Source organism: Canis lupus, chromosome 2 (assembly GCF_003254725.2).
Source record: "Canis lupus dingo isolate Sandy chromosome 2, ASM325472v2, whole genome shotgun sequence".
In the NCBI taxonomy this organism is placed as follows: domain Eukaryota; kingdom Metazoa; phylum Chordata; class Mammalia; order Carnivora; family Canidae; genus Canis; species Canis lupus.
Window position 1 is genome coordinate 68,041,702 of NC_064244.1, and position 26,890 is coordinate 68,068,591.

A 26,890-nucleotide genomic window follows, 5' to 3' on the forward strand; every position below is an offset into this window, starting at 1 on the left:
TCAGGCTTCCTGCATGGAGCCTGTGTCTCTGCCTCTCTCTCTGTTTCTCATGAATAAATAAATAAATAATAAAATAAAATAAAATAAATAAAAAATAAATAAAACATACCTCTGGAGACAACCTAAATGTTCATCAACAGCTGAATGCATGAATAAGTTGTAGTATATTCATACAATGGGAGGCTACACACCAAAACACATTCTACACAAGCACATACATACCCTATTTTAACTGGCAATAACTAGAGGAACCTCACAGACAGAATGTTGAGCGAAAGAAGGGAAAGAGTAAATACTCTGTAATTCTGTTTGCATGAAACTTAAAAGCAGACAAAATTAATCCACAGTGACAGGAGTCAGAATGATGGCTTCCTTTGGGACGATGGGGGTGATTACTGACAGGGATGCTGTTCTCACTTGTTCTCATTTAGAAAATAAAGAAGAGGGATGCCTGGGTGGCTCAGTGGTTGAGCATCTGTCTTTGGCTCAGGTCATGATCCCCACAGGGAGCCTGTTTCTCCCTCTGTCTGTGCCTCTGCCTTTCTCTGTGTCTCTCAAGAGTAAATAAATAAAAGCTTTAATAAAAAAAAAAAAGAAAGAAAGAAAGAAAGAAAAAGGAAAAGAAAAAAGAACCAGAGAATAAATCAGGATGAAGCAGAGAATAAGCAGGATGAAGAAATGATGAAGTAAGAGCAAAACTTAATAAAACAGTAAACAAAGATACAACCGAGAGGATTAACGAAGCCAAAAGTGAGTTATTTGAAAAGATTAATTTACATATAAAAAAGAAAAGACAGAAAACAAGTAAAGATTCTTTTTAAAGATTTTATTTATTCATGAGAGGCACAGATAGAGAGGCAGAGACACAGGCAGAGGGAGAAGCAGGCTTCCCGTAGGGAGCCTGATGCGGAACTCAATCCCAGGACCCTGGGGTCACTACCTGAGCCAAAGGCAGACGCTCAATCACTGAGCCACCCAGGCGCCTCAAACAAGTAAATATTAAGAATGAAAGGATATGATCACTACACATTTAGGAGAGATTTAAAAGAACAATCTGAACAACTATTTTTTTTAAAGATTGTATTTATTTGAGAGAGAGAGAGCGTGAGCACAAGCAGAGGGAGTGGCTGGCAGAGGGAGAGGGAGAAGCAGACTCCCCACTGAGCAGGGGACCCAATGTGGACTCATTCCCAGGACCCTGAGATTATGACCTGAGCCTAAGACAACCACTTAACCAACTCAGCCACCCAGGCACCCCGAACAACTATTTTTTTCTTTTTTTTTTCTTTTAAATCTTTTTTTTTTTTTTTTTTTTATTTATTTATGATAGTCACAGAGAGAGAGAGAGGCAGAGACACAGGCAGAGGGAGAAGCAGGCTCCATGCACCGGGAGCCCGACGTGGGATTCGATCCCGGGTCTCCAGGATCGGGCCCTGGGCCAAAGGCAGGCGCCAAACCACTGTGCCACCCAGGGATCCCAACTATTTTTTTCTTAATGTGTCTGTTTTATTAGTCATTTTCTTTATCGATCATTTGTGTTGGTTCTTTGTTTTCTGTTTTATTGATTTTTTTCTCTTATCTTTATTATTTTCTGCTCTTGGGCAGGGCGGCATTATTATGTGGTCTTTCTCTGGTGTCCTAAGTTGAATGTTCAAGTCACATGTGCAATCTTTATTAAGGTGCAATTTTTAATATAGGCATTTAAGAGGATGCACATCCCTTCAAAGATTGTTTTAGCTGCACTTAAATTTCAAGACGTAACACTTTATCAGACAGCTCTCGTGTTTTGTATTTTTTTCTTTGTTCCATTAAGTATTTAGAAGTTTGATTTTAATTTTCAAACATAGGGACACCTGGGTGGCTCAGCGGTTGAGCGTCTGCCTTCAGTTCAGTGCGTGATCCTGTAGTCCCTGGATCGAGTCCCACGTCGGGCTCCCTGCATGGAGCCTGCTTCTCCCTCTGCCTGTGTCTCTGCCTCTCTCTGTATGTCTCTCATGAATGAATAAATAAAATCTTTAAAAAAATTTTTTAAATAGTTTTCAAACATAAGTTTACCTTTTTTGTTAGTTTTCTCATTTCAATGGATTGTGGTCATAGAAAATGGCCTATGTGATATCAGTTCACTCCTTGGCAGACTTGCTTCATGACCTACTATGGGAACAATTTCTGTAAATGTTCTCATACTGGATGAAAAGAATGCCAATTTTTCTGTTTGATCAAGCTTCTTAATCGTGTTATTCAAATATTCTACATATGTACTAATCATATGGCCACTTGATTTAGTAACTATGGAGAAAGGAAAGATAAGATCCTCAGGAGGATTATAGATCCAACCATGTCTCTTTGAAATTGTCTCAAATTTCATTTCCTATCAGGAGTCATCAGACTGTGGTCTGTGAACCAAATTTGGCCCACTCCTTGTTTTTGTAAATAAAGTTTTATTGGAACACAGCCATGGTCTTTTGTTTATGCATTCTCTATGACTTTTTTCTTACTACAATGACAAAGTTAAGTAGTTGAGACAGAGGCTGTCTTCAATGTCTAAAATATTTACTATCTGTCCTTTTATACTTTTTTTTTTAAGATTCTATTTATGTATTTGATAGAGAGCACAAGCAGGGAAAGCAGCAGAGGGAGAAGCAGGCTCTCTCCTGAGCAGGGAGCTACTCAGGCGCCATCCCAAGACCCTGCGTCCCAGGACTATGGGATCAGGACCTGAGCACAAGGCAAATACTTAACCAACTGAGCCACCCAGGTGCCCCCTATCTGTCCTTTTATAGGAGAAGTTTGCTGACTCTGCTTCATATAACTGAGGGCTAGTTAGGCAGGGGCTAGGTTCAAAGAGGTTCAGAATTATATCTTCCTGGTAATATTTTTCTTAAATGTTAAATCATATGTAATGACTCTCTTATCCATAATTATGCCTTTTGACTTAAAGTACATTTTGTCTGATATTTATAAAGCTCTGCTAGCTCCCTTTGGCTTAGTATTTGCCTGCTGGGCTTATTAGAAATGCTTTCAGCTTCAAGTAACAAAACCTAACTACGGTGGCTGAAACAAACTGGGGTATGTTTTCTTTAAGTAACAAAAATCCCAAAGTCAGGCCATTGCCGGCATTATCTTAGTTGCTCTGTGATACCATCAGTACCCAGGCCTGCTGTGTGTCTCTTCTCCATCAGCATTAGCTTGGTGGCTTTTGTGCTCACGGTTATGTCAAGATTGCCAAAAGTCTGCTACATTTGAGGCATTGTGTTCATGCACCAGGCAGAAGGGAAATAAAAAAAGCACTTCCCAGATTTCCCTTTACATCCCAGTTTCCAGAACCAGGACATATGAGCATCTTTTCCCTAATCGTTGACAGAGAGAAAAGAGGCTCTACGATTGGCTTAGAGCAAATCATGATTCATCCTTTGCGGCCAGTACTTTGACATCACAAGAAATAAACTGGGGGTGGGGTACAGACACTCCTCCTGGATAACAGATTTCTGCCAAGTCCCAGAAAAAAAAAATTGGACTTCAGAAGCAAAGTGCAAAAGGTTTCCAGCACACCATTGGTCAGACCATGATGGTGTCTGTTATACCTGGGGGGTCTTTCTTCATATCTCTGCTTTCAGTATTTCCATAGCTTTGTTCTATTTTATTTATCTTTTTCTTAAGATTTCATTTATTTATTCATGAGAGATACAGAGAGAGAGAGAGAGGCAGAGACACAGGCAGAGGGAGAAGCCAGCTCCATGCAGGGAGCCCAATGTGGGACTCGATCCTGGGTCTCCAGGATCATGCCCTGGGCTGAAGGCAGCGCTCAACCGCTGAGCCACCCAGGCATCCCCATAGCGTTTAGATATGTCTCTCATGAACAGTGAGTGGACAGCTCGATTATGTGTTTTCTTTCCCTCTGATAATCTAGCAACTGGTGAAACCAGTCCCTTTACATTGGTTGTGATTAGCAGCATTAAAATTTTTTTTTCATTTAAAATTTTATTCCTAAATCCTCTTTTGTGTTTTCCACTTACCACGTGTATCATCAATAGTTACCTATTGCTATGTAGCAAATTACCCCCAAACTGAGCATTTCAAAACAACAAACATGTATTATGTCACCTAATTTCTTCGGGACAGGAATCAGGGAATGGTGTAGCCAGGCAATTCTGGCACAGGCTGTCTGAGAGGGTGCAGTGGAGCTGCAGCCATCTGAAGGGTCTGTTGAGGATCTACTTCCAAGTCCATTCCCACGGCTAGGGGCAGGAGGCTTCAGCTCCTCACCCCATGAACTTCTCCATGCCTGTGACATAGCCTCCCCCGAGTGAGTGATCTGAGAGAGATAGCACACACAGAGAGAGCATTCAGAATGAAAGCCATGGGTCTTTTCTATTAGGGTTGCCAGATTTAGCCAATAAAAATACAAGATGCCCAGTTAAATTTAAATTTCAGATAATACTTCAGTATTTGCACAGGATATATTTACACTAAGAACTTATTCATTGCTTATTCAAAATTTAAATTTGACTGGTCTTGATTTTTCTCTGGCAACCCTATTTATAACCTGGCCTTGGAAGCAAAGCTGGCTCCATAATTCATGGTGTCCCTTATTAAAAAAAAATTTGAGGAATCTCTCTCTCTCTCTTTTTTTTTTTTTTTTTTTTTTTAGATTTTATTTATTTATTTGAGAGAGAGAGTGTACATGAGCAGGGGAATGGGCAGAGGGAGAGGGAGAAGGAAACTGCCTGCTGAGCAGGGAGCCCAAGATGGGGGACAGGGTTCAACTTCAGGAGGCAGAAGCGTAAGCGACTGAGCCACCCAGGCACCCCCCAAAATTAATAGGAATTTCCAATTAGCGAAAGCAGAGCACTAACCCAAGCATGGAGCCCTTCTGGGGACAGTGCCCCTTTGTGAAGGCATGGGTTGTATTCCCCGAAAGCCAGTCCTGCTTGGAAGTGACATACCATCACTTGTACCATGTTCTTTGGCACAGGAACAAGTCACTAAAGCTCCACCCACACATTTTGGGCGGGGACTTCACATGGGCATAGGTCCCAGGAGGCAGAGATCATTGGGCCCATCTTGGAAACCGGCAGCCACACCACGCTTTTCCTTTGCTTCTTTTATTTGTCATTTCCTGCTGGAGGTGGACGGATTGGAATGTCTTCATTCCCTTTGTTTCCTCTCTGCAGGTTTAGAATACATTCTATTTCTGTTTTTTCATTAGTCATCCTTAAATTTTTAACATGCACACATCCACTTCACAGAGTCTAAAGTTAATCAATATCTTCCTCTAGGACAACCAAGGACCTTAGAATACTTTTAAACTCTGATCATAGCTTCCTGCCTATAATTTGATTATTCCCTAAGTTTTTAGTCTTACCTTGTTTATTTTATTCCTTAAATCAGTCTGTAAAATTGTTCTTATAAAGTCCATGGTCATTTGAATTTCCCAAGCTTAATCATTCTTCTTCTCTCCACTTCTTGCAAGCTACTTCTTCCTTTTGGGTTCATTTCCTGGGTTTTTCCTATTATCTTCCTTTGACGTCTTGCCAGAACCAAAGATCTCTATGGTGTTTTAACTGATTTAAAATTTACTTTTATTTTTGTTATTCAAAGATTTTATTTATTTATTTGAGAGAGAGCACGAGTGAGGGTTTGGGGGAGAGGGAGAGGGAGAAGCAGAAGCAGACTCCCCGCTGAGTGCAGAGCCTGATGTAGGACTCGATCCCAGGACCTGGGGATTATGATCTGAGCCAAAAGCAGACACTTAACCAACTAAGCCACCTAGGTGCCCCTTAAGTGATTTTTTTTTAAACTTGGGTGCATCTCCAGTGCAATCCTACCTTTTGTTCCTGACACTGTACAGATTGTGCTAATAATTTGTTTATTTTATTGAGGCTTTTAAATGAATTTACTAAGCTTTTTAAAGAAAGTCCAACTTTTTTTGTTGGTTTCCATAGAGTTCCTTCCTGCTTTATTATTTCCTTTTTTCTGCTCTCTGAATTTTCTGATGGTCTTTTCCTAAGGTCTGGAGTCAGACACTTATTTCATTGTTGCCAATCCTTCCTGTTTTTAATAAATGCATTTCAGGCTAGAATTTTCCCTTAGCTTTTAATTTTCCTTTAGCTTTATTGTTATTCAGTTTTAAATATCTTGCAATTTCCACTATAATGTTCTCCTTATCTCATGAATTATTTAGAAATAAGAATTTAAGTTACAAACATACTGGATTTCCTTGGCCAATGTTTTATTGTTGGTTTCTAATTTTATTATATTGGGATTAGAGAACACAGCAGTGATATTGATTCTTTGAAAAAACTGTAGACTTTTCTGGATGCCACCTATGTGGTATATTTTTTTAGTTTTCCATTTGAGCTTGAAAACAATAGGTATTCTGTGGGAGGAGGGGGGAGCTGTGAAGTTTATGTTTATCTAGTAGATGAAGTTCCTTAATTATATTGTTCAAACTTCCCTATCCTTACTAATGTTTTGCTTCTTGAGCCACTGGTTTTAGGAAAGTTTAATCAACGTTTCCCACTTTGTTTATAGATTCATGACTTTCTCCTTACAGGAGATCTGCCAGATTTGCTCTATATGTCTCACCAAAATAAATATAAGTTCATGAGACATACAAATTCATGACTATTATCTCTTCTTGGCAGATGTTTTCTTTTATGATTGTATTGGTTAGGATCGGGCTGATTTTACAAAGACTTTAAAAACAGTGCTTTAAATAAGAGAGTGTATTTTTGTTCACTTAAAAGTCCACAGCCCCTCGGGGGTTCCTGTGGGGTTTCAGTAAATGGGGACCTCAGCAGGAGATGAGACAGAGGGAAAAGAGAGGGGTTGAGGTATTTATTTCTCAGCTCCTTCTTCTTGAGGTCACCATTGCTCTAGCAGCTCTTTCCATCTGAGTACTGGTCACCTCTGCCTCCCTTTGACCCTGCAGGCTTAGAGGTGAAGCTTTGCTGCTGCTGCTGCTCCCTTAGGATCTTGCATTCTCTCCTGTGACTCCCCCACACCCTGCTTTGTCATTAGTCTTTTTTGGAAATAAACTCTGCCCTAATTCCCCTAATTAGAAGATGCCATCTGTTTCCTGTTGGGACCCTGAGTGATGCAGGCTGGCATCGTCTTAAGTCATTGATTGTGAATACCTATAGGGCAAGCGTGCACAGGCCCCACCACTCCCTATTCTCCGACTCCTGGCTGACTCTTAGATCTGCCTGTTTTCAAAGACAACTGAGGCTGATACTCTGAGTTAATGGCCCCAGGATAAGACAGCCACCACTTCAGGTCTCCAGAGCATTGTCCTGCCATGGGGAAAGGAACTGCCCAAAGCTCATCAGTAATACCCACCTTGTCCATTTCAACACATGCTCAGTGTGACTCTTGGTCCTATGGCCAGAGCTGCCTTTCCCTGGATAAACTCCGTATCTTGGGGTCATGGGAACTCACTTTTGTCTGAGGATGCTTTACTACTTTAGATGGGTCAATACTTTCACCTAATGTCTGTTGGCTTCTGCAGGACCGCATTAGCCTGGTCCCTTTAAGGGGACTTTGGGGAGATCCCTGGGTGGCTCAGCAGTTTGGCGCCTGCCTTTGGCCCAGGACGTGGTACTGGGGTCCCGGGATCGAATCCCGCATCGGGCTCCCAGCGTGGAGCCTGTTTCTCCCTCTGCCTGTGTCTCTGTCTCTCTCTCTCTCAGTGTCTATCATCAATCAATCAATCAATCTTTAAAAATTAAGACTTTGGACATCTTTGCTCTGATTCTTCACATACCAATTTCTTCTGTCCAACTCTCAGTGGGCCCAGCTTGTTTCTCTCATTTCCTCATTGTTAAGGAAATTCTCAATGTAGGGCACACAGAGATAGCACAGATCACTGTTCCCATTTTACAGACTGAGAAACTGAGGTTCAGAGAGGAAAGTGAATTTCGGGGAGTCCAGGGGAGCTGGAATTCGAGCCTGGGTCTGTCTGGCTCTGAGTTAGAGGCTTTCCAAGGGAGGTGTGTGTTTGGGGAGACAGGGAGGCCTGAGTGGAGGCAGGGAGGCAGGATGGTGGGTGAGGGAAACAAACCTCAGAGCCAAAGCCCTCCTGGCCAGGCAGGGGCACAACATCTGGGTGAGAGGGCCAGAAGGCCAACAGGCTGAGATCTATTCCCAGTTCTGCCCTTTGCTTCTCTGTCCCCTTGGGCCAGTCTCCAGGCAGCACAGAGCAGTTATGAGAGAATATATGTAAAATACGCAGTACACAGCAGCTGCTCGGTTCCAGGAGTCGGCTTGGGTCCCTCCTCTTCCCGCTCTCTGGGCTGCACAGGGTGCCTGGTGGATTCAGCCACTAGGGGGCCCTGCTGCCAAGGGTGACCAGGCCTCTGGGCCCTGCCAGTGTCCATCCATTCATTCACTGATTCCTCCACTCTGCCAACAAACAGCTCCTATATTTTTTCTGGGCCCAGTAGTCTTTGGGGTGATCCTGAGAGCAGAAAGGGCAAGGCACAGCCCTGTTCTTGAGAAGCCTACAGTCAGGAAGGGATACTGTGGCGGATGGAGAAAGTGGGGTTGGGGTGGGAACCCAGAGCACTGAACACGACGACAATGACAGTACAGAGTCAGGAAGGCTTCTCAGAGAAGGCTTTTGAATTTGACTTTGCCAGGATGAGCCATGATCCAGCTCCCACTGCACAGACGCCGATCCCTCCCTGCAGTCCCAGGCCAAGTTGACCTGAGTGTTCATAACCCACTTCACTCCTCCTCCTGCCAGGTGTGTCCCTGACCACTAACTTCTGTAAGCCCCAAACTTCAGGTCCGGTCATGTGTGCAGAGTTGGAGGTCACAGAGCCTGCTTTGGGTACAGGATGAAGAGGGGCTGCTTGCGCACAGGACAGAGTGTAGGGAAAACCCAGGCTCTGGAGCCTGACAACTGAAGTTCTCTACCACTTCCTAGCAGTGAGTCCCTGGGCCTCATTTTCCTCCCTGTAAGTGCGGGTAATAACGGTCCTTACCAATTGTGCATATGTCTAGTATGGCTCACGTGGCACCCATCTCTCTCCCCTATAAAGTGACATATGCTGTTAACCATCTCATCGCCCATCTCAAGGATCCTACTCTTGAGGGCCTAATTGGACTCGGCCTTGCTTCACTTTGGAAAGAGACTGCCTCCCAGGTTAGTGTCATAGCCACAGAATTTTCATCAAGTGGGTGGAATTCTAGAAGTTATCCCCCTCCCAGGGCTCAGCAACGAGGGAGAAGGCGGGAGGAGGGGTGGTGTTAGGAATCTTTGACCTACAAAGGGTATCTCTCTAACTTGTTCTACAAATTCATAGGAAGGCAGTGTGGTCTGTGTCCAGCTGGACTGGTTCGCAGCTGTGCTACCTAACAAGTCACCTCCCCTCCCTGACTCTCAACTTCCTTGTCTGTCAAATGGCAGTAGCAGTAGTCCCTAGCTGTGGGGGACACTGTTCTGCCATCTGCTCAGCTTTGCTCCCTTCCTCTGGAACAATAGCCCTCTCCTTTTTTGGGGATCTGTTCCTCCTCCAAACACTGTTTCAGCAAGGATAGTCCCTGCTCCTATGATCCTGTCCCCTGGCCCTAGGTGATTGGCCCACAGGTGGGCACCTGACTCCAGCCGGGACAATCAGAAGCCTTTCCTGATCTGTTCTGTTTTGTTTTGAATTAAAACTGAGAAAATGCCTGTGTCCTTCCTCATGGCAGTTAGTCTGTCGAGACAAAGGCGGGGAAAGAATGGGATAGTCAGTAGTCCCAGAAGTATTTGGGTCCCTGGTCTGGCTGTGCTTGGGCCACTAGCTCTGCTTACAATCTAGAAGTTCGCCTCTCCCTGAGCTTCTGAAAGTCACCTCTCGGGTTGGCATTGGTTTCTAAAGATATACTTTCTCACGGGGATGTGCATAGCATCAAATGAGCTAAAGCGTGTGAAGTGCCCAGCCCAAGTCCTGGCCCACTGCAGGCTCAGTAAAGCACAAATCCCTTTCCCTTAATAGGCACCAGGCAAGGATGGGGGTTTGGCAAGATACCAGGAAGATGTGAGGCATCAGTACTTGAGAAGCGATGTAACCCAGCAGCTCCGGGAAGACGAGAGTCAGGTGCCTCGGACCCCACAGAGCCCCACAGGAGACCACAAGGAATGCCCAAGCAGAACCTCAGGTGGATAGGAAAGGATGGGGCTGAGAAAAAAATTTCCTGCCTCATCCCTTTGTGGGAGCAAAGGTTGTCCGCAGGTACTCTGTCTCTGTCAAGGAGGTATGTTAGAGTTCCTGGTGGACCAGAAGATGGGGTCCAGGAAAGCCTTTTCAGAGGAGGAATATCTGAGCTGAGTTTTTAAGGATGAATGAGTTTTTCAAACAGGGAAAGGACTTGGGAAGCGACACTGGACTATCACTATGGATCACCCACTATGGTTAATCCAATACTGATTAGTGTGAGGATTCAGACTGCCTGGGTTTGAATCCTGCATCAACCAACCTTCAGACTCTTCTAGGCTCCTGTTCCTTATCTGCAAAATAAGGGAAGAGGAATTTGTCCGTTTCTAGTATTAAATGAGATCATATATGTGAAGCAGTCAAGAGTGCTAGCAGAAGGCTGTGGTTGAAACGCTCCATAAGTGTTTAGCTCATTATGACAATCCTTTGCATTATCAAGTCCAACGCCCCTAAAATGATTATAGCCGTTACCATTTATTGAGCTCTTAATATGTTCCAAACATTGTGCTCGATGCTTGGGATGCTTTGTCTCCCACAATCCTCCCAACACCCCCAGGCGAGGAAAATTACCAACCCCATTAAAGAGGAAAACAGAGGCTCTGGGACCAGGATTCCGCACGGCCAGCATGGCCAGCGTAACCAACTGAGCAGGGGTCAAACCCAGGTCCGCCTTAAGACCCAAGCCCCTGGCCCAGAGAGAGGGAGCCCTGGGCCCCAGGACGCACAGCGGGGACAGGGATGAGATTGCCCCGTGGGCCGCGAGGCGCGCCTCCCTTGCTGCCCCCAACAGCAGCGATCCAGCCGGGCTGAGGGAGGTCCCCGAGGCTCTGGCCAGCCCAGCCCCCGCCCCAGGGCGGGCTTGGGGCTCCTCGGGGTGGCGGCCCAACTGAGGAAGGGCTGGGCCCTCCTCGGGCCGCGCCTCCCGGCAGGGTTGACAGAGCCGCGCCCCAGTTCCCCTCCCTTCCCCACCCCGCACGGCCTCTGCCAAAGGTCCTTGTAGAAAATTCCAGGCGGGACGAGGGTTTTTCCAGCGGGTGGAAGCAGCCGGCGCGGCCCGCGGCCCAGGCCGCACCGAGGGGCAGGAGGGCGGGAGCCCCCCCCCCCCCGGCCCGGGACCCGCGCGCCCCTGTCCCCGGGGCCCCCGCCGGCCTTGGCTCCTGGGGGACGGGCGGGCCGGCCAGGGGAGCGGGCTCGGGACGTCCTGGCAAACAGGAAATGAGACAAAGGCGGCCGCTTATCGGGAGCCCCGCATTCCTTTCAGGTGATGCCGGCCCCGAGGGGCTGCCTGCCTGCCCCGGAGGAGCACCTCCCGCCGCCCCCCGCCCCGCGAGCTCCCCCTGCCCTGCGTCCGTGGGGCGGGGGGCGGGGGTCGCGGCTGCTCCCCGGGGAGCCCCGGGCCCCAGGCGCGGCCCCCCTGGGCTCCGGGAGAGGAAGGGACGCCAGCGCCTGGAGGGCTGGGCTGGGCGGGGGTCTCGGGAGCCGCCCGGAGAACGGGGCACAGTCACTCACCATTGCACAACCGGTAACGCCGTGCCAGGTGTGGGGACAGGGACCCCCGATGAACCAGACCCAGTCCCTGCCCTCGAGGGGTTCCACCCCGAGGAAGAAGGCAGACACTCAGAATCGTGAACCACTGGGTGAAAGGGCAGGGCCAGATGAGTCCAGGAGGGAGGCGGGGCGCCGGGTTTGGGAAAGCATGGGGCCCTTGCACAACACCTGGCACATCAGCAGCCCCCTCAGGTCCTATCTGCATGAAGGAATCCTGGAGTTGGCTTTGAAGTGACATGGGACAAGGGGTGGGTGGAATGGAAGGGCATCTAGACTGGGGAACGCATGTGCAAATGCCTGTCAGTCCGCATGTGTGCCTGACAGTTGGGGAGCAGTGAGGACTCCGCAGTTGCCTACACACTGGGTGAAGAAGCTCTGGTGAGGAGGCTGATGGGGTGGGTCCTGATGGCCTTGAAGGGCGGGCTGAGGACTTGGCTTATTTTGCTGGCACTGGGAGCCTGGGGCTAGGGAGAGGGCTCAGAGAGGCAGGTCCAGTATGGCCTAGGCACCGGGTGGGTGGGGTAGGGTGGGGTGGGGGGGGGGAGGTGAGCTTCGCCTGGGTGGCTTGGAGAGGCTGATCTGCAGAGACAGAGGCTCCAGCCTCTGTGGGGCTGTGCCCCCCTTGCCTGCTGGGCACCGGCGCCAGTTCTGCTGATTGGTGGGTCAGGCTTCCCCCACCAGGCAGCGCTGACTCAGCGTCTGAAAGGTGGTTCCCACGGGCCCATGTCTCTCTGGGGGCCAAAGGCCATGCCATCCATCCGTGCCCCACCTCCGAGTGGGTCAGCGCCCACGGCCACTGACAATTAGGGCTGAATGGAGGCTAAGATTTCTAGTCTGCCCACCCCTGCCAACCAGCAAGGCCCCAGGCGGTCCTTTCTACGGTCTCGCCATATGCCACAGCATCTCGGGCCCGGCTCTCCACTCCCCAGGTCCCGAGGTACCACAGTTATCAGTACTCTTTTTATTTTTAAAACAGTGAAAAGAAAAATAAATATCTTTGGAGAATAATAGTACAGGGGTGGGGTGGGACAGGGTGGTGGGGCTGCAGACTTGGGGGTGTCCTGGCTTCAGTGGTCTTGAGCGGGGCGTGCCGGGGGCCCAGGGTCTGCAGGCCCGCTCCTCCCGGGCCAGGCCCTGCCCCGTCCCCGCTGGGAGGTCTGGGGGCTCCGCCAGCCTCGCCTGCCCGCGGCTCCCAGGCCGGGCGCTGTGTCAGCGGAACCCGCGGGGATTAGACCCCAGGCGCCCGCCTGCGCCGGAGCTGCGTCGGGAGGGGCGGGGCGGGGCGCTGCCGCCCCCCAGGGGCTCGTCCGCCGGCTGGCCCGGCGCCTGCCAGGGTCTCAGCGGTGCCCCATGTCCTCCATGCCCACGCGGCCCCAGACGCCCAGCACGAAGCTCTCGATGTCGCACTCGTTGGCGCCGCGCACGATGCGAAAGTGGCCCCTCTCGCCCCAGGCTGGGCCCCACGAGTTGGCCGCCGTCTGGGAACGAGGAGGAGGAGGAGGAGGAGGAGGAGGAGGAGGAGGAGGAGGAGGAGAAGGGGCGGTGAGGAGGGCACCGGGGAGGGGGGGAGGCAGCGGCCGCAGGCACCCCGCTCGGGGACTCACCCAGTATTTGAGCGTCCTTCCATCCGGTAGCGTCTCCTCTCCCCACCTAGAGGCAGGGGTGGGGGCAGAGCCACGGAGGGAGAAAGAGAGCTGATTCCACCTGCTTTCAGGGGCTGGAACCCGGGGGCCTTCCCCTTCCAGACTCTGCTCCCTCTCTACCCCCCTCGGTCTCCAGCTCCGGGAGTCTGTGCCCTCTCCACCCTGTGGGGGAGGGCATCACCGGCATAATGGAAGGGGGATGAGCAGAAAGGAAGAGAACTTGGGCTTCCCTCCTGCAGGGCCCCACAGCCTGGGGACCAGTTCTCTGGGACCTCACACATCTGCCTGCCTTCCATCCTCCCTGGGGGAGCCAGGGAGGGGTCGGGGCTAAGAACCACATGGAAGACTCCAAGAACATGGGTGCTTTGGAGGCCCCAAATTCCTACCACAAAGGACATTGCATTGGTTGGACCATTGAAAATCAGTGACTGGAACATCTCTGGGTGTTTATATCAGGTGGGGAACTGAATGCTGGGTGTGGGAGTCAGTGAGGCAGGCAGCTTTGTGGTAGGTGCTGAGATGGGGAGGGCCCGAGCCACCCCTGGAATCCGTGTCTGCATTTCACAGGAGTTATTTTATCCCAGTGTGTCAGGAAGGAAGAGTTCCTAGAAAACCTTAAAAGGGCCCCCACCTCTGGGTGTGACCCTGGGAAGTCCCTCTTCCTTTTATGTCTTGGTTTCCTCTTCTTGGAAATAGGGCTTTGCAGAGAGATGGTGGGGATTCAAGGCAGGCTCAGAGCCCTGAGTGCAAGCCCTGCTGCCCCCACCCCCTGGCCCCCTCGAGCCCCTCACCCTGTGATCTTGACCGAGTGGGTCCCATGCCGGCGGTATCGCTCGGGCCTCCCCAGGCTCACTGGTGTGTGGCTGTAGATGCCGCCCTGGTACAGGAAGAAGTCCTCGTGCACCTCCATGAGAGCTGTGGGCAGAGGTCGGAGTAGGGCCGGCTCAGCCCAACAGCACAGGTCTGGAGATGCCCGAGTCTGGAGATACATGCCCAGACCCATACCAAGACTCTAAGTATCCCCCACAGGCTGCTGCCCGTGGGGAGCAGACAAGGTCCCCCTAACTCCCAGCCCCAGTGGAATGGCTGCTCAATGCTATACAGACTACTTGTGCTGCTGTGCTGTGCCCAGTCTCAGGCAGACACAAGCTTCTGGAACCAGGGGGGCGGGATGAGAGGCATTTACCTTGGACAGGGCCATTCTCCATCAGCTCCTTCATGATCTCCTTCTCCTGGAGGGTTGGGAGTGAGGATGAGAGTATGCATCAAGGGTGAGGTTCTAACCTCTGGCCAACTTTCCAGCTCCCCTCCCTCTGCCCCGTCAACCAAGCACAAACTTACGTTGGTGCCGAGGCGGTAGGCAGGAGTGACCTGGTAGATGTCATTGGCATGGACATGGCTGCTGGGGCATCGGGCAGTGGCCTGGCGCTTGCCCCGACCCATGGCCCGGCTGTGCATCATACAGCGGGGCGCCGGGCCAGCCTCGTCCTGCTCACGGCCCACGAACGGGTAGCAGTGGTCAGACACGACCCTGGAGAAGCGGGAGGGAGCGAGGCCAGGTGAGCACGAGAAGCCCGGCCTGGGGCCCTTCCTAAAGCCCAGGCCTCACGTCCCCTTCCCTGCCCACACCCTCTGCCGCTCACCCTCGCCGTCGCAGGAACCACCAGGCACCGTCGAGACGCCCACCACGGCAGCCCTGCTGGTTGTGTGTGTCACAAGACAGCAGGTTCTGGGGCGACAGGACAGGCGTCATATGCCCCAGAGAATGGATTGAGACACGATCGGACGCCACGGCTGTTGGGGGGAGGAGGAAGGGCCGTCAGGGGAGTCAGGCCTTAGCCCTCATTTCCCGCTGCGCCAGCCTCTGCCGTCGGGACATACCTGCTGTGGAGAAGGCCCAGGAACCTGCACAATTGCCCTGGTCAAGAGGCTCATGGATCAGGTTGGGCCACTTCTCAGCGGCCTCGAAGGCTGTGGGCAGCACCTCCCCTGGACGTAGCACTGTCTGCAAAGCAAAAGCCACTCCATCTGCCTCCTGCTCTGCCCTGGCCTACCCCCCAGGGGCCCGTTGGCTTTGAAGGGCCACCAAGAGTCTGGGGCCTTCCACAGCTTGTTCTGAAGCATTCCTGCTGCTGAGGGATCCCAGCAATCTCCACACTGACTCATGGGGAAGACCCAAGCATCATTTAGTGCCTCCCCAGCGTCAGGTGAGGGTGACTAGTCCTGTTGTACAAATAAAGCTGGCAGGGAAGTGGTCAAGCCAGGGTCACCCACTTTCCATTCTCAACTCCTGCCTCATTCTTCCTCTGCACCTTCTGATCTGACACTTCCTTCTTCCTACCAGGACCTTGGGCTTCAGGCCCTACAGGGCTGGGGAGGGAAGAAGGAGTAAGGTCCTGTGACCGGGCAGGCCGCCAAGACAAACAGCAAGAGGCAGAAAATAGCAGAGGCCCAGGGGAGTGAGGGCAGGGGCAGGGTCTGGTCACCCCAGCCTTGAGCCCAAGTCCCTCTGCAGGGAGGGCCGTTCTGGCCAACGGCTGCCTCCTCCCTGCCCACCACTGACGGACAGATCGTGCAGCCTATGCCCCTGCCCTGACCTGCTGAAGTTCTCCCTCCTCACCCTTTGACTATTCCAGGTCTGGTTCCTGTTTCTCCCCATAGAGGGTCCCAGTGGTAGGAAGGGAGAAGCCCCCTACTCCCTTGGGGTTCCACCAAGTCAGTATTTGTTTCCGAGAATTCCGGCTCTTTAGCCAAAGCCAGAGGACTATCTGTCCTTCTCTTCCCAAAATACCAAGGTGACCTCCTGGCCCCTTGGGCCCTGACCCAGCTTTACTGGAAGGAATAACATTTTTCCCAGGCTGAGGAGGCCACCAAGGGGCTCGTGCTGAGACCACAAAACTCAGAATCTGAGCATCAACTCTTCGTGCACAGCACATCTTGTTATGGGCAAGAACCTAAGACGCAGAGAAGGGGAGTGATTTGTCCAGGAACACACAGCCTATTGGAGAGGGTTAGGCCCCGGCCCTTGGAGGATTGGGAGGCAGTGTGTCAGGGTTCCTGGGGTCCCAAGCCACGGGGAGAGGGCAGGATGGTGGGCAAGGATGGACTTACGTGAATCTCATTCATATTGGTGACAGAGGAAGAAGGACGGATGGTACCCAGGCGGTAGCGAATGCCTTCATCCAGGGTCATGCCCCAGAAGGCACTGTGGTTCCCAGCCCGCCATCTGCAAGAGAAGGGATGGAAGTCACAGACCTGCCAAGGCTGGGGCCCTGGAGCTATGTGCATATGGGCGGGAGAGACGCGTACTGGCTAAGTGTCCACGTGATGACCAGGATCCAAGTGAGGATGTGCCTGACAGCACATGCCTCTCAGGGGAATGTAGGTGTGTCTGTGCCCAGTGGGGACATTTCCAGGGCCTCTCACCCGTAGTTGCCCTGATTAATGGCGTTGATCATGTCTTGGTCCACCAGGCATGGCTCCTGGTCACACTCCCACCGTCCTTGCTCCTGGCAGGTGCTAGGAGAGCAGAAGGAAGGAAGAGATGGAGGGGGGGCATCCTCTGAAGGGAAGGGGCCGCAGAAGTCAGCACAGGCCTGACATTCTATGCTAAGAATTATGAGACAACCCCTGGATGATCCCGTTCAGCCTGGTGGCTTTCAATGTCAACCTCAAGTTCACAGTTCTCCAGTTTATTTCTGCTGCCTGGATCTCTCCAGATCCAAGAATCTTGCTGCTACCCAGTGTCACCACTGGGGATGTCCAACAGCCGCTCAGACTTCACACATCCCAGACTGAATTTCTGATCCCTACTCCCATGCCTGCTTTTCCTATAGTCCATGGAAAGAGCCTGGGAGTCACCCTTTACTCCTTCCCTCGGGTGCTGATTGGATTCATTGGCAGATCCTTGCTGGCTTTGCCTTTAAACATTCAAAATCCAAACCCCATCTCATTCCTCCCGCAGCCATCACCTTTCCCCTGGATTCTGCTGAAGCTTTCCCATTGTTCTCCCTGCACCCCCACTTCGGTATATTTTTAACACAGCTGCCAGATGACCCTGTTCAACCCAAGTCATATCATGCCATCCTCCAGCCCAAAACCTTCCCTTGGCTTCACATCACAGAATAAGAGCCAAAGTCCTTGCCTTGCTAACGAGGCCCTGCACAATCTGTCCTCCTGTCCTCTCTGTGACCCCTCCTCCAAGTCCTGGCTCCTTAGGCCCCTGCCAGACTGGTCCCCTGACTGTTCACAACATCTGCGCTCCGTGCCCCAGGGCCTTTGAGCTGCTTTTCTTCCCATATCCCCAAGGCTTGCCCTCACTTTGTCCAAATCTGTCTGTCTTTCTTTCTGGGAAGATTTTATTTATTCATTTGACAGACAGAGAGAGAGAGTATGAGCAGGGGAAGTGGCAGGCAGAGGCAGAAGGAGAGGGAGAAGCAGACTCCCCGCTGAGCAAGGAGCCTGACTTGGGACTTGATGCCAGGACCCCGAGATCATGACCTGAGCCAAAGGCAGACACTCAACCGACGGAGCCACCCAGGCGCCCATGTCCAAGTCTTTCTTCAGATGTCACTTTCTCAGGGAGGCCTGCCCTGGCCGCCTTCCTCTCCTGCTTCCTGTTTTATTTTCTCCTTAGCATGTCATCACCACCTGGCACACTGTGTATTTAGCTATTTGTGTTCTTCATACCTGCTTCCTCGTAGACACTAAGGTTCTGGAGGGCAGGGTTTGTTTGGTATCTTCAGTGCTTAGAAAACTAAACCTGGCACATAGGAGCCACCCAAGAAGTATCTGTTGGTTGAATGAGTGAGACATGGTAGTGAAGGGGCTAAGAGCATGGGCTGAAATGACTAGTCATGTGACTTCAGGTAAGTTACTCAAACTCCCTCAAAGTTCTTGTCCGTAAAATGAGGAAGTGAATCATCCCCACTTCCAGGGATTTAATGGCAGGCTTTTGTAAATCCTGTAAAGCAGTTAGCATAGGGCCTGGCCCATCAGACTCCTATCCACCCAGCCTCCTCACATCGCCTCTGGGTGTATCTGAAACTTAAAATGGCCCAAACTGCCTTCCCCCAAAGCTGCTCTGTCCCTAACATCCTCAACTCAGGACACAGCACCTTAGCTACCCACGTGTTCAAAGCAGAGCTTGTTGAGGTCCGTGGAGTACCCCCATTTCCCATGCCCGCCATCAGCAGATCCTGGGATGGCACATCATGGAAGGCTCTGGATTCACCTGCCGCTCACCCCTCCACTGCCACCACCGTCCTCCAGTCCCTATCACCTGTCACCTGGACCATGGCCATGGCTTCCTACCCAGGCTCCCTGCCTCTCAACCCCCCACATACCCCTCAGTCTATCCCCTACCTGCTCTGAAGCCAGAGATCTCTCAAGGACATAGATCAGATTGTTTGCCTGTAAGTGGCTTCCCATGGCACTTAGAACAGAACCCCCAGCACGGCTATGAGATCCATGGACGTGGCCCTGCACGTCCTCGGGGCCTCTGTTCCCACTTCACAGCTCCAGCTGCAGCGAGATCTTTCCCACCTCCTGGCCTTACCACGAGCTGCTCCCTCACCTTCCCTCCCTGCCTGGCCACCTCCCTGGTATCAGCATAACTATCTCCCTTCCTGAGTGGCCTTCCTAAGCCCCTACTCCACTCTAAACCGGGATCCCCCATTGTTTCCTTTCCCGTCCACACCTGTCACAGGCTGTAATACGTTTCTTTGCGTGTAGACCAGAACCATCTGCCCCACTTGGCTGCATCAACCCGGCCCAGGACAGTGCCTGGCACATAGTAGGTCTTTAATAAATAGGTGTCGACGAGCAGGGAATACTGTGAATTCCACGATGCTTTTACAAGCTCATAACTCTGCTATTACAAGATGCTAAACTGCCTCCTTCCCCTGTTGCCTTTTAAGGAGCCTCAAGGGGAACAAACCCAGTATGGCTGGGCTCTTCAGCCCCCGGAGTGGGCGGGGGCACTTTCGGGGCGGGCTAGAGGAGGCTGCGTGGGAGGGGAGGCTCTCCTCACGTTCCCCTTCCTTCTCTGACTCTCGAAGCATTCCTCGAGGTCTCGCACAGCCTGGAAGGCCCACAGACATTGCTCCACACCCTCACTCAGGTGTCAAGCACAAGGAACAGGGCCACCCAGCGCGGGGGCAGTGGGCTGGTCACTCCTTTCCTGCCACCTCCCCCTTTGCTCTCAGGGCTCCCCAAGCAGGTCTAGACTGGGCTGGTAGCAGCAGGTTCCAGCATTCCAGAGGGGCCCAGGGCGGCCAGGCCCCAGGGATAGGAGTGGGAAAGAGGTTAACCCGTCAAAGCCCAGAGGCATCTTATCAGGAACTAGCAGGATCAAGATCATGCAGGCACGCTCAGTCTTTCGGAACACACACACACGTGGTTCACACACACACTCACACCATACACACACAAACACATCCTCTCGGCACCTGCATGATTCGCACACACTCACACCAGACACACATTCTCTCAGCCAGTCGCACACAGAACCTCATGAGTCCCCACTCTCACTGTGACCCAGCACCCCTCACCCGAGTGAGGCAATGGAAACAGCTTATGTGTAATGCATTCCAAAAAGTTTCCTCCTCCCTCGGGCCTCTCAGTCCCAGGCAAAGAGGGCACAGGGTGGAGTGGGTGCAGGGCTGCCTCCTCAAAGCCACAGGGTCCCCATTATTCCCATCAGGCGTTTGAGGCTTCCTTCTCAACCCCTCTCTGCTTCCCATCGCAGGACTCCAACTAGAGTAGGGGGGGGTCCCTCTGACCCTTCATCCTCCCACTGGGAACGGTGGGGAAGGGGAGGGAGGGAGAGAGACCACATTCCAGGGAAGGCCCTGCTGCAGGTTGGCTGGCCTCCAGCCCAGCCATCCCTGACCCTCATCCCGTTCAGGGCAGCGGATGCTGTAGTCAGAGGTTTCCTTCCTGGCGCCCCCTTCTCCGGATTCTCCTGTGACATGGAGAAAGGTTGGGAGGGGCAGTAGCCCAGCCTGAGCCAGGAGGAGGGACAGGGAACCTCTCCCAGGTCAGGGGCCACACCTGGGGCCAGGCATCCTTGGCTGAATGCTCCCGGGGAATGCTTGTAGAATGTTGTTTTCTAAGCTGACATGGTCAGTGTGAAAATCTCCATGTTACAGACAAGGAAACTGAGGCTCAGCAAGTAAGTGACAGGGATAGAATTGGAGCCAAGTCTGTAGGCCACAGAGACCGCAAGGCAAGCCACCTCTGTACATCCAAACACTCACCAACGGTTACAGTTGTCCCAGTAGGTTCCCAAGACTGGATAGATGCGACTCCCATGTGTACATCCTGGTGGGAGGGAAGAGGAGAAGAGAAGTGGGACCAGGACCAGAGACGATAGGCTGAGATGGCCAGGTCCTCAGAAGTCAGGTGTCCTGAATCCTCCTACACACACACACACACACACAGTGTGCACACGCACGCACATGCATGCACGCATGTCCCAGCCCTCACTGAAACTAAAGTCAAACTATCACTTCTTAAGACCTCTCCTGCAGGGTCACATACCAACTGCTCCCTGGGAAGTTCTTCACTGACCCCAACTTGGATCCCTCCTGCTCCACCTGGATGCCAGCCACAACATTCCTTGGATCCCTTGCCATTTAAATGACTTGAAACTTGGAGATGAGGAGTGAGAGGGGCCTGGGGAAGCCGAGGCCCAGAGAAGGCAAGTGACTCCCCTAAGATAACACGGCCCTTTGAGGTGACAACCCAGGTATCCAGTCTCTAACCCGCAGGCCCACAGAACCGCGGGAAGGGATTCAAATGATTCCTCTATGCGACAGGGACAAGGGCTGGGGAAAAGATGGTGACATGGGCTGAAGGCAGGAACAGATTCATCCTCATCTCCCAGGTGTGACCAGCCACCTCCAGTAGAGAATCCTGAGCAAAGGCAGAGGAATGGCTAAGAAGAGCCTGACCAACCCCTGAAGCCTTTATTAGCCTCCAGGTGAGTCAGCGGGCGGGGCCAGCACCTTCCCTGTCTGGCAAGGAGACTGGACTGGGAGAAAGGGCAGAAGGGTGCCTTCCTCCTGAGCCAGCTGGGAATCCCACCGACCCAGGGTCTTCTCTTTTCTCAATCTTGCTGGAGGGATTCAAGTTAGACCAGAGCAGGACTTCCCAGAGGCACAGACAGGGGGGCAGGGCCTCTCTCAGAGTCTACAAAGTCTCCCTTGGAAATGTCAATGCATCAGCCTTGCTCCTGAGCCCTGCTGAGTCCGGGTTGACAAAGAGACCCACCCCTCCTGGCCGTCTGGTGCCCACCTTGGATGGGGGGAAAAGGGGGTGGCACGCCGAGGCAGAAGTCCCAGAAGTCAGGGCAGCAGTCGGAGACGGTGCGGTTGCAGAAGAGGTCACAGTAACAGGTAGCACCCAGGTAGGGCAGGGCGCAGTCATCGGCGCGGCCGCGGCAGCACAGGTCCTGCTCCTGGCAGTACCGGCCGCCCGCATCCCGGATGCCCCGCAGGTGCAGGCCCGGCGCTAGCTCCCGGCGCCCGCGACCCCGGCGCGCACCCAGGGCCGACTCGCCAGCCAGCAGCAGCAACAGCAGCAGCCCCAGTGGACATCGCCACATGGTGCCTCCTGGGCCCGGGAGCGCAGACGTCAGGGGTCAGAGGGGGTGGGCAGCAGAGACTCCCCGGCACCCCAGGCCTCATCTCCCAGCTTCCTGGGGCTGGGAGTCCAAGGGGGGTGGGCAGGGTCAGAGACCCCGATTCCCGCGCCCCGTCCCTGGACAGGAAGGGGATTGAGCGAGAAATGGAGTCCCTCCCTGACCTGCCTGGGGACTTTCAAGGACGGGCCGTGGGGACTGTGGCATTCTGGGTGCCCCCCTGGCTCAGCACCCATGGCCTGGACTGAGGTCTTCTCTGCTATCTGGGTCACTCTGCGCCTCTTTCAAGCGCCATTCCTAACTTGGGTGCCCCTGGCTTGTGCTCCTCCGTGTCCCTCTGCCCGGTCCACTCCCTCTCGGCCAGCCCTCATGCTCCCCCCGCCCGCCCCCTCCTCTCTGTTCCTTCCTTCTGACTGTCGCCCTCCCTCCGCGCAGGGGAGGGTCCCTACCTGGGGACGGGCTGTGCCCAGGCTGCCCCACGCGCCTCCGCCTGCCGGCTCCTGCGACCACGGGACACTCAAAAGTCAAGTGAGTGCAGGGCGGGACCGCCTTTTGTACCGCCCAGCCCGCAGCGCCGCCCCCCGCCGGGCAGGGCTGCAGGAGGAGGGGCCCCGTGGCTCACACCTGGAGTAGCCCCTCACCCGGGAGCTGGGACCCGAGGAGGGACGTGAGCACGTGATTTGCCTCGCTGGGTGTCTGCGGACAGCCGTTCCCTCAGGGCGCGGAACTCCAAGTGCAGCTGAAAGGACTGAGGTCTGACATCGGTAAGAACTTCCCAGGGGGCTTCAGCTGAGAAGGGGGGAGAGGGAGCAGCGGAGCTCCGAGATTTGGGAGACGGTGGGGAGGGTGTGGGCAGCCCAAATCTCTCAGAACCTCTCCAATCAGTAATAAAAACAGTTATGCCCACCCCCGGCTCCCGTCACAGTGCCCCCCAGGCTTGGGGCCGCCCCAAGCCGCCTCCGTTCTTGGGAATGATTGGAATCTGGAGGATGGTTGAGGTCCCTGCAGAGGCCTTGGCGGCTCATCCTTTGAGGGGGTGGGGTGGGTGTGGCGTGGGGGCCACCTCCCTGCCCCGCAGTAACTCGCAACTCACTGGTCTTCAGGGCTGCCCTCCCCAGGCACCTTGCCAAGCATTGCTCCCTTCTGTCAACCCCGAGGGCATCCTGCTTGGCACCTGTTCCCCTCCAGGGCCCAAGGGGCAAGAGCCCTGGCAGCTGGTCCCCCCCCCCCACAGAGCCCCCCTTCCTGCCCAGGGCATAAACCCTTAGCGCAGGCCAGCCTGGGCCCCAAACAATGGGACTTCTGTCCCGCCAGGCCCGCTGTCACCTTTTACCTCACCATTGCGCAAGTCTCTCTTCCAGCAGGTTGGGTCTTTGGCTCTGGGACTCTAACAGCAGGGAGGATGAAATTTGACACCTGGACACGTTCTCCTGTTCTCCGGTCCCCAGACCGGCACCCTACATCCGCCCCAAGGGGAAGCATCCATTAGGCTTGGGGATTCCCTTTGCCCTCTCTCTGACCACTTCTCCACCCCTCCCCCAGCCGAGGGATGTCCTCAGCTGGCCAGCTCCTAGGGAACGGTTGGGGGGGGGGGCGGTGGGAACAAGACAACAGGCATCTGTGACTGGGTTACCCCCTGCCAGGGGGCACTGGGCAGGGAGTCACCCTGTTACAGGGCACAGCCGGGGCAGGGCGGGGCCAAGTAATGTCCTAGGGCTCCAGCGCTAGCAGGAACACACCAGGAGCTGGCCAGCTGCTCCCTGCAGGGACCCTGGAGGACAGAGCCTAGTGGGAACTTGATGCTCAGAAGAACAGACTTGCCTGAGGTTACTCAGCCAGAATGCAGGCGCCCTACCAGCTACCACTTGGTGCCTTTCCCTCTAGCCACCCTTAGTCACCCACTACAGGTTTCAACACCCTCCCAGTTGGGAAGTCCCTGGTGGAGTCTAACCTCCATTCATCAGGCGCAAGGCAGGCTCTCAGTATTAGTTCACATCACATCCTCAGGGGAGGAGATGGAGACTGCCTTCCGAAGAGCTCATACCCAGAGCACCCACTTCTGTGGGTCAGTTTCTGTTTGGTTCTAGGGCTGGGGGCTGGGATGTGGCCCTAGGACATCTGGCTCATCCTTTGCCCCATATCACTCCCTGTATGCCACCCGTGTGAGTCTGTTGTGTGTGTGTGTGTGTGTGTGTGTGTGTGTGTATGTGTGCGTATCTGAGAAGTTGTGTTTGTGGGGTGTTTCTGCTTGGGTGTGTCTGTCTGCGTCTGCTTGTCTCTGTTCCGTGTGTGCAGTGTGCCTGAGTGTCTGTCTGGATGTTGCCTCTGTGTCGGTCATGTCTGGGTTATTGGTTGGCAGTGTATTCTTCGCCAGTATTTGTGTGTTTGTTGGCTTATGTGTGTGCATGGAGAGCTGTGTGACCCTCATTGTCCGCATCCGCCTATCTACTAGGTACCTGTGACTCTCTGGGTCTTGATTTCCCATCTGTACCCGGATGCTCCTTAGAGGCCCTTTCATGCTCTTCTCTTTCCACAAAGGAAGGTACAAGTAAAAAGGGACAGGGACATGCCCAAGGTCACACAGCAGAGCAAAGGCCAGGCCTCTTTTCCTCCCTGCAGTCCAGGGCTACTCGCCACCACTACCACCCCCCCAACCCGCTGCCACCATCACACAGCTGCCCTGGGTGCTCAGAATGGGCCATTCTCCTCTGGAGGCTGAGCAGGGCCTCCTGGGAAGACAAAGACCCATTGTTCTCTGCTGGACCCAGGGCTGTGGCCAAGGGCCCACCACTTGGGGTCTGGGGCTCAGATGTTTGGGTCCCAAATGACACTCCAGCTGAGGCTGGGGGGGTGTCCCTTGTGGCCCACTATGGTCAGCTAGACGTGTCTGGAGCTTAGAGCGGTGATACTTGGGCGGTCCCGGCGAGGCCTCATGCTGCGAGTGTTGGGCCATGTCGTGACATGTTGGGCTCCCCGGGGCCTGTTGGACGGTGTAATGAAAAGCACCGCCTTCGGGGCTGTGTGACAGGCAGAAGGGTGTGTGGCCATAGCATGCTGCAGCTTTCCAGATAAGATTCGGGGCCATGTGGAAGTGTGTCGTACCACGCTGTGGCATGCTTTCCTGTCTGATTTTCTCATTCATTCAGTGAGTATTTATTTGTTGAGCATTTACTACGTGCCGGGCTCGGTGCCAAGTGCTGACCCTTCAGGGTTGAGCCAAACAGACCCAGATCCTTCTGTGGTGAAGTCTTTGATCTAACAGGAGGATGGACAAATAAAAAGCACACAAACATCTCCATGGGTCATCCACAGAGTGAAGTGCTCTCCTCCATGCACCTGGCATAGGACCCTGGAGTCATGTGGTGGTCACCGGAGTCTTGGGGAGGAGACAACATTTGAGCTGAGACCTGAAGGCTGAGAAGGAGCCAGCAGCTCTGGAGCCTGGGGAGGGTGTTCCAGGAAGTCCATGAGTGTGAGCAAGAGCCCTGAAGCCTGGCCCGAGGTGGTCTGTTCGAGAAACATAAGGAAGCCCAGAGTAGCCACACTGTGGTGACCAAGCAGGGCTTGGAGGCTGGGAGGGACCCAGGCTGGAGTGAGGAGCTTGAACTGTCTTTGGATGACTGAAGAGATGTAAGTGTGGGAGTGAACTAACGTGATGCGCACAAGCTAAAGCCCACTCTGGGGGACGCCTGGGTGGCTCAGCGGTTGAGCGTCTGCCTTCGGCCTAGGGCCTGATCCTGGGGACCTGGGATCGAGTCCCGCATCAGCCTCCCTGCATGGAGCCTGCTTCTCTCTCTGCCTGTGTCTCTGCCTCTCTCTCTCTCTCTCTCTGTGTGTCTTTCATGAATAAAATAAATAAATAAATAAATAAATAAATAAATAAATAAATAAAATCTTAAAAAAAAAAAAAAAGCCCACTCTGGCCCCTCTGGCGAGAACAGCTGACCATAAGCTGGAAGTGGATTCTGAGACCAGGGTGGAGGCAACAGTGGGACCCAGGCCAGAGGCTCTGGGGCTTGAACGAGGCTGGTGGCCATGGAGACAAGAGAAGTGGACCTATTTGAGACCCATTCTGGCAGGGGGCGGGGGGTGGTGTTGACAGGACTTGCTGAAGGAGCAGATGTAGGGCTGGGAGACAGGGGAAATCGAGCAGGTCTTCTGGGCTTCCAGCCCGGTGGGTTGAAGACGGCCACAGATGCTCTGCCTCTGCATTGAGAGTCAGACACTGCCCCCCTCCCCCAAGTCTAGGCAGCCTCAGGGCATTTGGACTTATAGGCTACTGTGTGACCTATACTGGTTTCCAGTTCAGACTGGAAAAGAGGGAAAGGACTGACTGAGCCTGGGGATGCTCCTATATCAGAAGCTGGGCAGAGAGGAAAGAATGGTACGGGAGGCTGAACAGGTGTGGCCAGGGAGGGAGGAGGAAAGCCAGGGATGTGAGACCAGGCAGCCAATGGGAGAGACCATTTCAAGACAGAGGGGGAGGGATCCCTGGGTGGCTCAGCAGTTTAGTGCCTGCCTTTGGCCCAGGGTGTGATCCTGGAGTCCCAGGATTGATTCCCGCATCAGGCTCCCTGCCTTGAGCCTGCTTCTCCTCCTCTGCCTGTGCCTCTGCCTCTCTCTCTGTGTGTCTCTCATGAATGAATAAATAAAATCTTAAAAAAAAAAAAAAAGACAGAGGGGAGTTGACCTGTGTGCAGGGCTACCCAACAGTCGAATGAGCTGAACACAGAGAAAGGTCCAGTGGATTTGGCCACAGGGACATCAGGCGACTTCGCTGAGAGCAGTCTTAGTAGAAGAAGGAGGCTGGAAGCTGGATTGGAATGAGTGAAACAGCAAACGGGAGCCTGTGAATT

At 53.2% G+C, this 26,890-nt stretch overlaps 1 protein-coding gene across 1 annotated transcript; it reads right to left on the bottom strand.

Moving 5' to 3' along the window:
- Window positions 1-12,693: 12,693 nt before the first annotated feature.
- TINAGL1 (tubulointerstitial nephritis antigen like 1) lies at window positions 12,694-22,615 on the bottom strand. The gene is made up of 12 exons (XM_025447574.3): window positions 22,484-22,615; window positions 21,689-22,006; window positions 20,650-20,713; window positions 16,817-16,909; window positions 16,502-16,616; window positions 15,272-15,395; window positions 15,034-15,184; window positions 14,732-14,921; window positions 14,577-14,622; window positions 14,182-14,305; window positions 13,352-13,397; window positions 12,694-13,225 (listed from the first exon to the last, which is right to left on the bottom strand). The coding sequence occupies exons 2-12, from the start codon at window positions 21,996-21,998 to the stop codon at window positions 13,085-13,087; spliced, it is 1,404 nt and encodes a 467-aa protein (XP_025303359.1). The 5' UTR covers window positions 21,999-22,006; window positions 22,484-22,615; the 3' UTR covers window positions 12,694-13,084.
- Window positions 22,616-26,890: the final 4,275 nt, after the last annotated feature.

What these genes read in the sequence shown, in the direction of transcription:
- TINAGL1 (XM_025447574.3), bottom strand. Translation starts at nt 21,998, where the DNA reads ATGTGGCGATGTCCACTGGGGCTGCTGCTGTTGCTGCTGCTGGCTGGC. An exon ending in ATTAATCAGGGCAACTACGG is followed by an intron (nt 16,617 to 16,816) that starts GTGAGAGGCCCT and finishes CTTCTCTTGCAG; the next exon opens with ATGGCGGGCTGGGAACCACA. An exon ending in GAAGGACGCTCAAATACTGG is followed by an intron (nt 13,226 to 13,351) that starts GTGAGTCCCCGA and finishes CCTCGTTCCCAG; the next exon opens with ACGGCGGCCAACTCGTGGGG.